General features: G+C 42.9%; 2 protein-coding genes across 3 annotated transcripts; one reads left to right on the forward strand and one right to left on the reverse strand.

Annotated features, from left to right (window-relative positions):
• Positions 1 to 4,654: 4,654 nt before the first annotated feature.
• On the reverse strand, positions 4,655 to 10,534 carry yju2b (YJU2 splicing factor homolog B). 2 transcript variants are annotated; one of them, XM_050044978.1, is made up of 10 exons: positions 10,423 to 10,534; positions 8,777 to 8,817; positions 8,609 to 8,662; positions 8,390 to 8,472; positions 7,696 to 7,751; positions 7,535 to 7,595; positions 7,227 to 7,369; positions 6,809 to 6,981; positions 6,354 to 6,492; positions 4,655 to 5,552 (listed from the first exon to the last, which is right to left on the reverse strand). In XM_050044978.1, exons 2-10 carry the CDS (start codon positions 8,777 to 8,779, stop codon positions 5,062 to 5,064), a joined length of 1,203 nt encoding a protein of 400 aa, XP_049900935.1. In that variant the 5' UTR covers positions 8,780 to 8,817; positions 10,423 to 10,534; the 3' UTR covers positions 4,655 to 5,061. The 2 variants fall into 2 exon arrangements, with proteins under 2 accessions (XP_049900935.1, XP_049900936.1); XM_050044979.1 differs by having other exon boundaries at positions 10,407 to 10,461.
• gtf3aa (general transcription factor IIIAa) lies at positions 10,509 to 12,128 on the forward strand. Its single transcript, XM_050044981.1, has one exon. It carries the CDS (start codon positions 10,630 to 10,632, stop codon positions 11,704 to 11,706), a length of 1,077 nt encoding a protein of 358 aa, XP_049900938.1. The 5' UTR covers positions 10,509 to 10,629; the 3' UTR covers positions 11,707 to 12,128.
• Positions 12,129 to 14,019: the final 1,891 nt, after the last annotated feature.

A 14,019-nucleotide genomic window follows, 5' to 3' on the forward strand; every position in this document is an offset into this window, starting at 1 on the left:
GCTACTATATCAGTCCCAAAACGCCCCTCCTACCTCATTAGACACTGTACTGTCAACAGGAAGAGGAAGGACGACAGTCGGTCTCTGATCTGAATCATGACCAAACACAAATCCAGACTGTGTTTGCTGGTCAGTGAGCTCTAACACTCCACCTGCTGCCAAACGATGAGGGGGCACCAAAGCATCAGCATTAAAATGTGGAAAACAATTTCAGATACACATTTATTATTCCATACATGCTGGAACACTGAAAACTGAAGGATAGAAGATATTTCTCTGTTGATTTTGAAAACAGTTTCGAACATTTATGACACTTACCTTTAAAAATCTTTAACTATACTGTGTCCAAAGTGGGTATTCTGCACACATGAGCCTGTAACTCAAAACCCCAACAATTTCTAACCACATATTAGTGGAGAAATATAATCAAGAAAGATACTTATATTCACTAACTCTGGGCCAGCCATCAGTGTGTTACATTGATTTTTGGCCTAGAACAGTGCCCACTAGAGGGCAGTAGTACCACCGCTACTGTACATTAACTGTGAGCTAATGACTCTTCATCTTCATTACAAAACCCCACAGTGCGTTACAGGTAATTAAAAGTGTTGAATACATTTTCCAGTGACAAAGATTTGAGTTTGCATTAGAGATCTGAGGTGCTGTCACTGAGAATGAATTCAAAGTGTGCATGCTGTATTTTTGAAGATAGGTGCTGTTAAAGCCTTTTAACACACAGGAGTGTTCACTTGTTTTTGCATAATTAGCTTTGCTGGACTTGTCCGACAGCTTACTCATTCATTAGTCTTATAAGTCCATAGACACTGGTGACATCATGTCATTTGTGTAGAGGTCTAAATCAGCTACAACAACTGGGAACACCTGTGTGAGTATGAAAGGCCTTTAAAGGGACAGTTCATCCCCAAAATCAAAAATTCACATTTTTCCTTTCATCCGTGGTGCTATTTATAAATGTAGATTGTTTTGGTGTGAGTTGCGGAGTGTTGGCGATATCAGCCGGAGAGATTTCTGCCTTCTCTCCAATATAATGGAACTATATGGCACTCAGCTTGTGGTGCTAAAAGCGCCAAAAACAAAGATTTTTTAAAAACTCAACAGCAATGTCTCTTTGCAGAAATCATGACGAGGTTACTTAAGACAATCCACAGACGTTGTTGTGAGCAGTTTCATGTAGGAACTATTTTCTTTTTACCAACCAACACCCGCCAATCCTATCAACATACAGAAAGAAGTGTGCATCTATTGCTAGCTCACCTACCACCAGTGAACTAGCAAAGTTACAGCTCAGCTAAGGAGGACGCCATTAATGTTTACATCTCACAATGTCACAAGCACAAGCTTCTCGTCCATGAGTAGATGCACACTACTTTCTGAGTGGTGATACAGGTGTAGTTCTGTAGAAAGAAAATAGTTCCTACATGAAGCTACTCACAGCAAGGTCTGTGGATTATCTTGAGTGACCAGGTCATGGTTTGTGGGGAGAGACAATGCTGTTGAGTTTTTTCAAATGTATTTTTTGGTGCTTGAGGTACCTGAGTGCCATCTAGTTCCATTATATTGGAGAGAAGGCCCTTCTTCTCCTGAAGACAAAGAGTCCTCCGCCACATGGAGGCAGCAGGGACAAAGGGGTGAGAGCCCTTCGTCTCCTGAAGACGAGTCCTCCACCACTCGGAGGCAGCAGGGGCGATGGGGTGAGAGACCTTCGTCTTCTGCAGATTCCACCAACCAGTTCATCAAGGATGATTTCTTGGTTTGGTTGTGGAATTGAAAGGAGAGAAAATGAGAGGAGCAGGAGGAGAAAGAGAGGATGGAGAGGATGATAAAGGCGAGAAACGAGCTGTGGGCGGAGATGGCGAGATTAGATGAGTTAAGGAGAGAACAACAGGAAAGACAGAGGAAGGAGGAGAGAGAAAAACGGGAAAGGGGGCCAGATGAAGAGCATTTGAAGAAGTTGGAAATGGAGAGGAAAAGACAGAGAAAGGAGGCTAAAGAGAGAGAGAAGATGGAGAAGGAGGGGAGAGAAAGAGAGAGGAAGGAGGCTAAAGAGAGAGACAAGATAGAGAAGGAGGAGAGAGAAAGACAGAGGAAGGAGAAAAGGAGGCTGAAGATGGTGAAGAAGGAGATAAAAAGAGAATGGAAGGAGGACAGAAAGAGACAGAAAGAAGAGAATAAAGAGAGAAAAAGACAGAGGAAGGAGAGGATTGAAAAAGAGTGGAAGGAGAGAGAGAGTCAGGAGGACTGGAGAACAGTTGTTCAGATTGCATGGCACAAATCTTGGAAAGAAAACAGGAGCTGCACCTCCTACAGAGAGGTAAGAAAGTCAACTGACATTCTGTCATATAAAATGCCGTTAAAGTATTGCCTGTGATAGATACACAATCACTTTTCACCACTCTGTTGACTCTTTCCTGTTGAGGGGTCTGGAAGTGTACATCTGAACTCCAGACAACCCTTTATTTGCTGTTTATCTCAGGTGGCAGCAGTCCGGAGAAGGAGACCAAAACGACTGCAGAAATAGAACAGGAAGTGAAGTGGGCAGAGCCTAGGCAAGAACCTGAGAGAGAAAGAGGAAGGAAAAAAAGGAGGAAGGAAGCAACTCGAAAACTAAAAAAGAGTCACCTTCATACGACAGAAAACTCTGGCTTTAGGCTCAACATACCTTGCTAAGCCACTCTTATTGTGTGCTCTATCCCACCCTCCTGTCAGAACATTTAAGTCTCTCCTGTGAAATGTTCAAATTCACTGCATCACTTTGTGAGCAGAACTTGCAGGGTGCGGCTGTTGCCTCTCCTGACCACAGATCCAGACTGTTCTTTAGTCCACTGCCATGCTGTCAAGACACTCCTGATGGCTTAACAACGTGGACAACATCTTGATCTGACACAAAACACACTTGTCCACAGAAAACAAATGTTCACCCCAGACTGTATCCTTCAGCGGGGTCGGAAGTCATGACCTCCTTAAACTCCTCTTACACCACAGCCTTTTGCTTCTGCAACCACAGATGCTGCAGTCCGTCTGGTCTGCTGACATCAAAATTAAACAATGCCAGGGTTTAGATCAGACAGGAAATGCCTGAAAAGTAGGCCTTTATATTAAGCAAACAAAAACACTAAAATCACAGCCTGTGTCTCCACTGTACTTCTAAAACGTACTAAAACTACAGACTCTGCGATGCTTTTAACCCGCTGCTGTTACCACAGCAAACCTCTCCTGTGGTTTACACCAAGCAGGTACTTCCTAAAGAGATAGAGATAGATAGATTTAAATTGTTAGATATGCAGGCACAGGCAGCCCTGATGTCTTGCCACTGCTGACGATACTTCTGAGTGCACTGATTCAAACGTTCATTTCACTGCCTGATTGTATCTGTGGTCATGTTCTCCTCTTTTGTTGACATCAGCCCTGTTTCTCCACTGCACCTTAAATTCAGTGAAAAGGTCTTCAAAACTGATACATGTCCTAACCTGACTGTTCGGACTAGGTTATGACCAGGTAAGGACCAACACTACACTAGGGCTGCGTTGATTAGTCGACTAATCGATGATTTATCGACTATTAAAATAATTGGTGACTATTTTAGTTGTCGACTAATCGGTTTGAGTCATTTTTCATAGAAAAGTACTATAAAAATACCCCAAAATACTCTTATTGCAGCTTCTTATGTTCCAATATTGGCAGCTTTACACACTCTCCCATGACGGTGAACTAAAACTCTTTGGCGTGAGTACGAAACAAGGCATTAGATGACATCATTTTGGGGTTTAGGAGAGACAGACTGCCATTTTTCAAATTTTAACACATTTTTCGATAAAATGATTTGTCGACTAATCAAAGAAATAATCGACAGATTAGTCGACAATGAAAATAATCGTTAGTTGCAGCTCTAGACTACACCAACCACCGCATCACCACAAAGAATGAAGCGTGCGTCTACTGCTAGCTCACCTCGCACCACTGAGCTAGCAAAGGTAATAGCTCAGCCAAGGAAGACGCCATTGATGTTTAGATCTCATGTCACAAGTACGAGCCTTTCGTCAATGAGTAGATGCACACTTCTTTCTGAGTGGTGATGCAGGTGTAGCTCTGTATGAAGAAAATAGTTAGTAGTTACTATACTATTATAATGAGTGAGAAAGTCCTTATAGGGCGGGTGGGTCAAACACACACCAAACTTTCAACCAGGAGCCTGCTGTTCATTTCCAGTGTGAAACCAAAGTCCATTGAGTTATTTCAGTAACAACGTAATGTGCTAGTGTGTGTAGCGTGCAACACTAGTAGGGCTGCAACTAACGATTATTTTCATTGTTGACTAATCTGTCTATGATTTCTTCGATTAGTCGACTAATCATTTTATCGTAAAATGTATTAAAATGTTGAAAAATGTCGGACTGTCTCTCCCAAACCCCAAAATTATGCCATCTAATGTCTTGTTTCGTGTTTCGTGTTTTGAAAAGACATAATGTATGTAACAAGTGTCAACTGAGATGGCATCTGTGAACGTCCAAAATCAATGCAGGAGGTGACCTAGCACATCATTTTGACGTTTACGTTCACTGACAGAGCCGCAGAGTTTGGATAAGAATGGCTTGAGAAGGTCGCAACAATTCATGATGTTCAGAGAACAAACTCAATTCAAACAACAGTTTAACTTTACACAGTATTTTACATTTAATTTTGCAAGGTGCCTGAAATTTAAAAAACTATAAATATTCCTAACTGGGTTTGTAGTGTCTGCACAGAGGCCTTATTACCAGGTCGCATACAACACTTAAAATATTTTGACACATTTTTAAGTCAAGCTATCATCCTAAAACACATTTATGATAATGCACCTGCAGGCCACCGAGCTTTAAATCAAAATCTTATTTCAAATAAAATACATGGTGAGCAAACGGCAGAACAACTGTGTTTCCAACAAGTGAAAAACAGCACACGTTACAGCAGACATCTGCAGTTTGTGTTTCACTCTCATAAAATGACACACTGCCTTCCACTCACTTAAAACAGAAATTATTCCATACATCGTATTAATCAGTGTCACTGTCCAGGGTCTGAATCTGAGTCGCTGTAGTCCGCTACCAGGGATGCGAGTGCTCCTAAACTTTTATCCTGTTCCTTCTCCTTCCCAGAGTCCTTTGTCAGTCCTTCCTCTGCTCCCTCTGTGGTTTCAGCATGCGTCTCTCTGGACTCACTGCCATTTGTCTCTTTTACCTCCGGCCCCACCTGTGTTATACATGGGGCTTCCTTTCTCTGAGTGACATCTCCATTACATGTGTTGATTTCAGGGTGCGACTCTCTGCGAGTGACAGTGGCGCAGGGTTCGCTCTTGACTCCCGGTCCTCCTGAGCGTTTGCGGATCAGGGGGCTGTGCGATGAGCTCAGGGCTTTGGCCACTGCTGCTTCTTTCCCCTGCAGGCCAAGCTTGTGGAGGAGACTGCCTGCAGCGCCTCCCGGTGTGGATGAGGTGGCGTTGAACCACGAACGAGAGGCGATCTCTTTCCGCTTGCTGTGCTGCTTGTCCTCATAGGCTGATTAGAGAGGGGAACAGTGAGGAGGACATGTTTAAACGAGTCTTAATATTAGAATTGAAAATTTGCTCTGTTCACAAACATGTACTGTCCATTACAGAACATTCAACAGACACCTTATTGTTATCCATGTGTATCCAGTGCAGTGCAGTACAGTACACAGAGGAACTGGTCATAACAAAGAAGGAATGATGCAACATTTAGTAGGAGTGCAGTGCATACAGTGCAAATAACAAAAATCCTTCCAGTCAGAAAACGTTCAGTCATCTTTTAAAGGGTTTACTATGCAGGAATTGTAGGTTACAATTTGTAAACATAACATTCAAACTTGGCCCCTCCTCCTTCCCCCGCAAGCTACTACTGTAGAACTGGTGGTTGTAAGGACTTCGCTGGCGGTTAGCTTGCTAAGCTAACTGCCAGCACCTACCTGTCCAACAGAAAACAGGCCAACACTGCGTCGCTCTTCATCCCCATTCTCTCCTTCAGTGCTCACTAGCTCACTTTACTCTCCTTTTGTTACAAGCTTTGTCCACTCAGTGTTTAGCCTCACTATATTTGAGTTTTTTCCACCACTGTGTCCGCAATGTTTGTAGCTTCCTCTTGGATGGGTGGTGCTACTACCTGATCCCTATCTCTGCAGATAAACACACTGCCACACACTTTGAGTGAGTGATGATTGAGAAACATTATGTGTTTTGTTTTGTTTTTTTCCTGTATAGTATGTCTTTCAAATGTTCTATAGATATTGACAAATCTATTTAATCAGCCTGTGTAAGTTCAGAGCCTGTATCTGTTACTTACAGTCGGGTGCCTGGTATGTGAGCAGTGCTGCCAGTCTCTTGTCCTCCTCCTTCTCTGGCAACAACGGGATGGACAGATTGGTCCTCATCCTCACCACATTGTCCTTCTCCTCCTGCTCAGCCAGAACTTTCTTCTCCGTCTGTCCATTTAAAGCAGAGCCGTCAGTTTAGTGACACATTGCAGTACAATCTAAAACCATCCGAACTTGGCATTACTGCATCCTGTGATGCCCGGCGTCACTTTCTAGTTATTATTTTGTGTTCTTCTGAACTCCTCCCATGTTACTGGTGCTTGTGCTCACATGACAAAAACAGATGATGACTACATTGTACACGGGATGTGTAAGAATGCCAGACATGCAATAATATACAGTAAATTGTATAGAAAAATATCTAAAAAAGGGGAATTTCAGAGAAAAAACAACAACACAAAACTAGTAATAATCACTATCCTACCCTGAATTTCCTGCGGAGGGTGCTGTTGAGCTGAAAGTCATTCTTCCAGCCAGACTGGTGGTCTTGGATCTCTGACAGCGAGGGCAGAGCCTTCTTAAGCTTCTCCTTGTCTTTCCCACCATGGTCAAGTTTAAACATGGCATCCGTCTCCAGTTTCTCCTTCTCTGTCCGCTCTGTGCAGAGAGATGGAGGAGAGAGTCAATTAGGAACAGAAAACAAGCAGACTGTCAAAAATAGTACCAACCATTAAAAGAAAAGCCTCAAGGAGCAAGGACATAAAGACAGTCTTACAGTTTGCGATGGGCTATAAACTTGACACAGCATTATTGAAATAAAAACCTTCTTTGCCGTTGTCATGGTGCTGATTTCCACCCTAAGCAAGTTATCTTTTGATTTATAATAAACACAAATCCTTTACCTGTGGTGAGAATCTGCTCATTTTCAGCCATGTCCCAGCGTTCCTCCTTCCTGCTCGCCCCACTTACAATTACGTAGTCGCAGGTTGCCGGATCAGTCTGCATCTCGATGTAGTTGACACACAGATGACACTTCATCCTAAACCTGGTTGAGGAGACAAAAAAGATCTAAGTATCTTTAATTCTTCATTTTAACTTTGGGTCACTTTGTCAGGGAGGTTCGTGATGATTCTCTATTGTTTAAGGAGATGCGGCACCACACAACTGCATCATGTTCAAGTCAGCTTCAACCCAGTGTGTTTGTGTTTACCTGTAGATTGGCGTGGAGTAGTAGTTCCCCACTTTCTTCTTCTCAGCATTGTAACGGACCCCTGTGCAAGCAGAACAGCAGCATTATGGAAATGAAAAGACATGGTGTGAGTCTGTGAGACTGAAACTGAATAAATGGTCTGGTTTTGTCTTCAAACTTACCCATGCCGATGTGATTTTTGCAGCCATCACACCAGATATTGTAGGGCATCTCAAACCTTAATGGGCAACAATTAAACAGTTAAAACATACACTTCACACCAGTTCTAGGAAATGTTCTTTTAAAGGTCTAGTACAGTGAGGTTGCAGAACTGAACTTTTCCCATGTAACAAGCATGTAGGAGAACTACTGTAACTGACACAAAAATGCAAATGGCCTTATCTAGAGCCAGGGTTTGGATTGTCCGTTCTGGGCTACTTTGGAACAACATGGCGGACTCAGAGGAAGAGGACCCGCTCGGTATGTAGGTACAAAAAAGCTCACTTAAGGTAACAAAAAAAACAACGATTCTTATTGTCATGTGATTATAAACTAATGAAAACATAGTATGAATATTACATACTATTTCTGCCAATATATGCCCCTAAATCCAACACACTGGACCTTTAAAGTTAAGTATTACAGATTTTATGATAACTAAAATTACTGAATGCAATGAAGATGCACTGTAGCATTTGTGTCATTCATTTGTATGTATAAACATGTCTTCTGGAGACTATAACGTAGTAATTCAACATATCTGATCACATGTCAGTGCCTGGATTGCAAATGATAATCACTGATAATTTCCAATCTCCCACCATCATCTGTTCATTTCTATTTGTGTATCTATTTCTTGTGTATGTGTATACTAACCTGATGATGAGGATGCCCTGGGACAGTTTCCTGGCCCTCTCCCGCAGAGCGTGAGTTTTATGGTAGCCATTGAGGGATCCATGCTGAAGACACAGAATGATGGAAATGTAAGTCAGTATCTGCTCCATAGAAGTAGAATTCCATTTTTATGATCTGTACACCCAGGTTGCACTTGACTGACACACACATGTCTGTGTGATCATCATACATCAGACATACCTTGGCTGGATCAAAATCTGGAGGGTAGTATTTGTTTGTTCCTTTTCTTTCACCCTGTCAAAGAGCAGCGCAGGATACTTTGTTAATAATAGTACAACGTTAAACATATATCATTGTGAATATTTGTATCTTGACAGACAGCTAAATTCATTATTCATCATGACTTACCATGGTGACGACTAGATCTCCACACCAGTGATAAATTCACCCTTTATGCATGAGATAAAAAAGAAGTCATGTCACATACATCATACTGTAACATTTAGGTTACATGTAAACAGTTATACACACTCAGTTGTCAGTTTATTAGGCCCACCTACCTAACACTAAGGTTAGGGGAGGAGGTAATGTCGCAAGATAGCATTTTTCAATTGGTGAAAACGACAAACCAGACTACATTAAAAAATGTGCGTATTAATGCTGCCAATTAACTGTCTTTGGAAACATACAGTGCACACATAATATGAACATAAAATGAATTGTAAAAAAATCTATTAATGTTCATAAATTTTGCATATGTCACTAAAGACCTAGATAGTAAAACATTAGACAGAAATTCAACTATAACAGGGACTGATTGGAATTGGGGATGTATAAGGTACTCATCCATAGTCAGTGTGTTACATACAGTAGATGTCAGTCAGCATGCCATCAGTTTGGAGAAGCAGGCCGGAGTCCGACATAGAAGCTAAGCAATGTACTGCTGTTGATGGGGGTCAGCAGCAAAACCTATTTTAACCACCTAAAAGAAATCTGTATCAGTTTAAGTGTACGCTACATTGAGAGTAAGGCAGCACGGTGGTACAGTGGTTAGCACTGTCGCCTTCATCAACAGCTTGAGTTCCCCATCTATGCTCTCATCAAAGCCACCAGACTCCATTGACAAAAACAGTCATTTTAGCTCACTGAAAACAGGAGCCGCAAGTCTGCCGCTGCTTCGATCAGCTAGTTAGTTTGTGTTACTGTGTGACTTTGGTGAATCCAATCTAACCCTTTTAAATGCCAAAGTCACATAATAACACTAACCATGTGACTGTCCAAGGCAGCAGTAGACCAGCAGCTCCTGTGTTCAGCAGTGTTTAATCACTCTTTTTCTCAATGGAGTCTGGCTGTGATGAGAGTGATATAACAGCTTAATTTTCCCACTGGAAATCACTGTCTGGCATTCAGGTAAAGCAGTGAAAATATTGTAAATAAAGCACACACTTAAACTGATCTTGACGTTTTAAAATACGTTTTGTAGCTGGCCCCTCCACAGCACTACATTGCTTAGCTACTACGTTGGACTCCAGCCTGCATTTCCAAACTAGGGACGTGTCGACTGGCATCTACTGTATGTAATACACTGTCTATGGATAAGTAACTCATACGACCCCACTTCAAAAAATGTGAACTATCCCTTTAAGCCTGAAACTTCACCACACTTTGTAAACCAGTTAGCAAAGTGTCAACTAACTTTATAGCTTCAATTACACCACACACATATTGGCTGACTATCGGTTACGTTAGCTAATTAATGCGTCTTTAATTTCTGACAGGAGGGTGAGGGGTGTGTCGAGCTTATATATAAAAACATTTAACTGCCATATTTTTACATGGAGTTTGGTGTATTGATCTGTAACCGCAGTTGAGCGCATCGGAGCTAAAAGCAAGCTAACATTAGCTAGCTTGCTAGCTGACGTTAGCATCCTCTTCGAGCCAATATGAACAACATGGAGCTAAACGATAACTGCAAACAACAGTTTAAGTATCATAATTTCAAAATGCGCTGCTGTCATATTTACTGTTGATTACAAACCTTAAAAATTACTCACAAATGCTCTCGTAGCTGTACACAAGCAGCAAAAAACCAAACACCACAGTGCTGATGGGTAATGAGACGTCATTTCCAGGTTGCGGAAGTGGCGTCATGTTGCGGAGGATTCTGGGAAGTACCGGTGTCACAAGGAGAAACGTGGTCAGACCAGAGCAGGCAAAATATTTACAGTTCGTGTCAGCTGTCATTTATTAATGTCGCAGAAATGGGAACTAAAACGGAGCCGCTCAAACGTTACATTTGCTCGTTTACCGGCTGCTCGGCGGCTTATAACAAACAGTGGAAACTGGACGCTCACCTGTGTAAACACACCGGAGTGAAGCCGTACACATGTGAGCACAGCGGCTGCGGTAAGTCCTTCTGCAGTCCTTACCACCTGACGAGACATGAGCTCACTCACAGCGGGGTGAAGCCGTTTCAGTGCACCGAGGACGGCTGCGAGGAGGCCTTCACCACCAACACTAACCGGGACAGACACATCAGCCGCGTTCACACACACCAGCAGAGGAAGTACGTTTGCAAATTCGAGGACTGTGAGCTGGAGTTCAAGAAAAAAGAGCAGCTCAAGTCTCACATGTGTGAACAGCACACCCAGCTGCCCTCTTACCAGTGCACTTATGAAGGCTGCCAGATGCGATTCACCGTCCCCAGCAAGCTGAAGCGGCACGAGAAGGTGCACAGGGGGTACCCCTGTAAGGAGGAGGGCTGCAGCTTCACGGGGAAGACCTGGACAGAGTACCTGAAGCACAGGAAGGAGCAGCACAGGCTCGTCCTGAGGTGCGACCAGTGCAGCAAGGTCTTCAGGGACTCCTGGTTCCTGCAGCAGCATCAGCGCGTCCACTCTGACACGCGGGTGGTCCTCAAGTGCCCCAGGGATGGCTGTGACAGGTCATTCACCACAGTGTTTAACCTGCAGAGCCATGTCGGCTCCTTCCACGAGGAGCTGCGGCCCTTCGCCTGCACCCATGCAGGCTGTGGGAAGACTTTCACCATGAGACAGAGCCTCCAGCGTCACAGCATTGTCCACGACCCGGAGAGGAAGAAGATAAGGAAGCCTAGACCCAAAAGATCCCTTGCTTCCAGGTTAAGCGGTTACAGAGAAACAAAGACAGTGGTTGTCAAAAAGCACAATGGGCCTGGATCCCTCACAGGGTCTGCACAGAAGAACACTGGTCCACCTGGTCCTGTGGAGTTGGTGTCCCTCCTGCAGGACACGTCCTTGCTGTGCAGCCCTGCTGTGGACACACATGGACTTACTAATGCTCTTACTCTGACAGTGTAGGCTGGAGAATTTATCATGTGTTATTATTCCTGACCTGGTTGATGGAAGTCTTGGTGTTGCATGAGTTTGGTCTGTCATTGTCAAATGAAAGGTTCATCATTGTGGAAACTGTCACCTGAGCTGATTTATACTGAATTGTGGTCTCTCTTAAAATGAATCCTGAATAATACATACAGCAACTTTTTGCATGGACCCGAATCCTGGTGCTCCGTCCGTCTGGGTGTCGTCAACTGTAATTTGTCTGTTTAAATGATATTTGGGTGACTTTTTTCTATTCTTCAAAGCCATTAAATCTGTTTCTGTAATTTCTATTTGAGAAATATATATTTTGTTCATATTGAGAAATTGCTGAGAAAATTATGCATTATAAAATGTTAGAAAATGTAACTTTGCACAAAAATAAAACCTGCTGATGAATAGTATCAGTTATGCCTGATGTGGTGTCCTGTCATAGGCAGAGATTGGCGTGTAACACAGATGTGTTGTGCAATGGGCCACGTGCAATTTGTTGACTGATGGCAGTCTGTACATGTGCTGTAGGTACTGAGTGTGTGGAAGTGTGACTAGCGACAGCTCTGTGTATGGACTCTGCGGAGTTTGCATGCTGTCCGTTGGTGTGAATGTGAGTGTGACTGGTTGTCTGTCTCTGTGTGTCAGCCCTGTGATAGTCAGGCGACCTGTCCAAGGTGTACACTGCCTCTCACCCAGTGTCAGCTGGGATATGATGATGTCCCCGTGCACAAGGCCAGGTTGGTTATGAAATGTTTTTTCCAATTTGTTAAGTAAGAAGTTAACCTCAGCCCCATCCAACACTCTGGGGATGAACTGGAACAGCAGCTCTTGTGGCTGAATGGTAATAAATCCCTGCAGCCGGGTTCCAAAATCTGGTGAAAACACTTACCGAAAGAGTGGAGGCTCATATAGCAGCAGATTAATGCCCACTGTTTTGGAACTACATGTTCAACAATGTCATAATGGTCCAGCACTTTGCAGCTGATGTTACTGACCTACACAACCACAGGAGGGGTGTGTGTTGTCAGTGAAATCACCTGCTGCACACATCGGCTGGAATGAAAACCTGCAGATTCTTGTGCCTTGATTACACACGGTGGAGCGTCTCAGCTCCGACCAACAGATTTACAGCGTAAACAGGAGCAGCTCCGTGCGAGTTTGAGATTCCGAGGCTAAATCCTCTCGGAATATTTCCCGTTACAGGACGGCTGCTCCCTGCATTCCTGCCCCGCGCGGCTCAGACGAGCCCTATATGGACTGACTGTCTGACCAGCTCACCCAGGAATGCAGCAGACAGCAGAGCTCATCCAATTAGTATTCATACAATTTGAATGTAACACGGTATCTCTTAATCATTTCCTCTTTCAAAACTTTCTACATGGCTGCTGGGGTGATACAACTGGAATTCATCATGTGGAAGAAGAGCTCAGGTTTGTTTCGATTAGAACATAGCAGAGACACTGTCAGCTTATGCAGAAATACAGTGTAATCACTGTTCTTATCTATGACAGTCAACATTTTGGTTAAGTCATTTCTTTGGTGTGTGATTTTGTTACAAACCACAAACTTAAGTTCGTCTCATTCATTCTGCTTTGTCTGGCCACTACATATAAAAGGGTTTTCAGTTTTTCACATCCAGTCCTAGCTTTTTTTACCCTATAAATTACACAGTTTCTTCCAAACATTTTCATATTGTTCTGTTCTATTTTTACCTCTTCATATCAGCTCTGGCATTAACTCAGGCTGCATTTAGCCCAGTCTGGAGTCATGCCTGTCTGATCCACAGCAGTCTGGCTGCCTGTGAACAGACATACAGACTAACTGTCCTGGGTTCAAAGGGGGCTACTGTTAAACCTGTACATCTTACCTTTAAACATACAGACAAAAATCCTTACAGGCCGCAGTTTTTCCTTATCCGCTGTGAGGGTCCAAGGACAGAGGGATGTTGTACGCTGTAAAGCCCTCTGAGGCAAATTGTGATTTATGATATTGGGCTTTATAAATGAAATTGAATTGAACTGTATTTTTAATTAAGTTAAGGATTTAACTGGATTAAGGAAACACCCAAATTCGGGTGGGTAAAATTCCCTCAGGATGAAGAAAAATAGTCTTTGTATAATCTAAAACCCAAAGGGAAGCATGGGACCACCATAATTAGGTTGTACTTTAATTGTAAAGTTATTATTTGTTTCATAAATCCTAGAAAGGACAGGATTTATTTTAATTTTTCTGATAGATGGAATAGACACACAGGAAGCAGTACATCACATTTTTTTAAACTATTTTTTATTTATCTCTGCT

This window comes from Epinephelus moara, chromosome 5 (genome assembly GCF_006386435.1).
Source record: "Epinephelus moara isolate mb chromosome 5, YSFRI_EMoa_1.0, whole genome shotgun sequence".
In the NCBI taxonomy this organism is placed as follows: Eukaryota; Metazoa; Chordata; class Actinopteri; order Perciformes; family Serranidae; genus Epinephelus; species Epinephelus moara.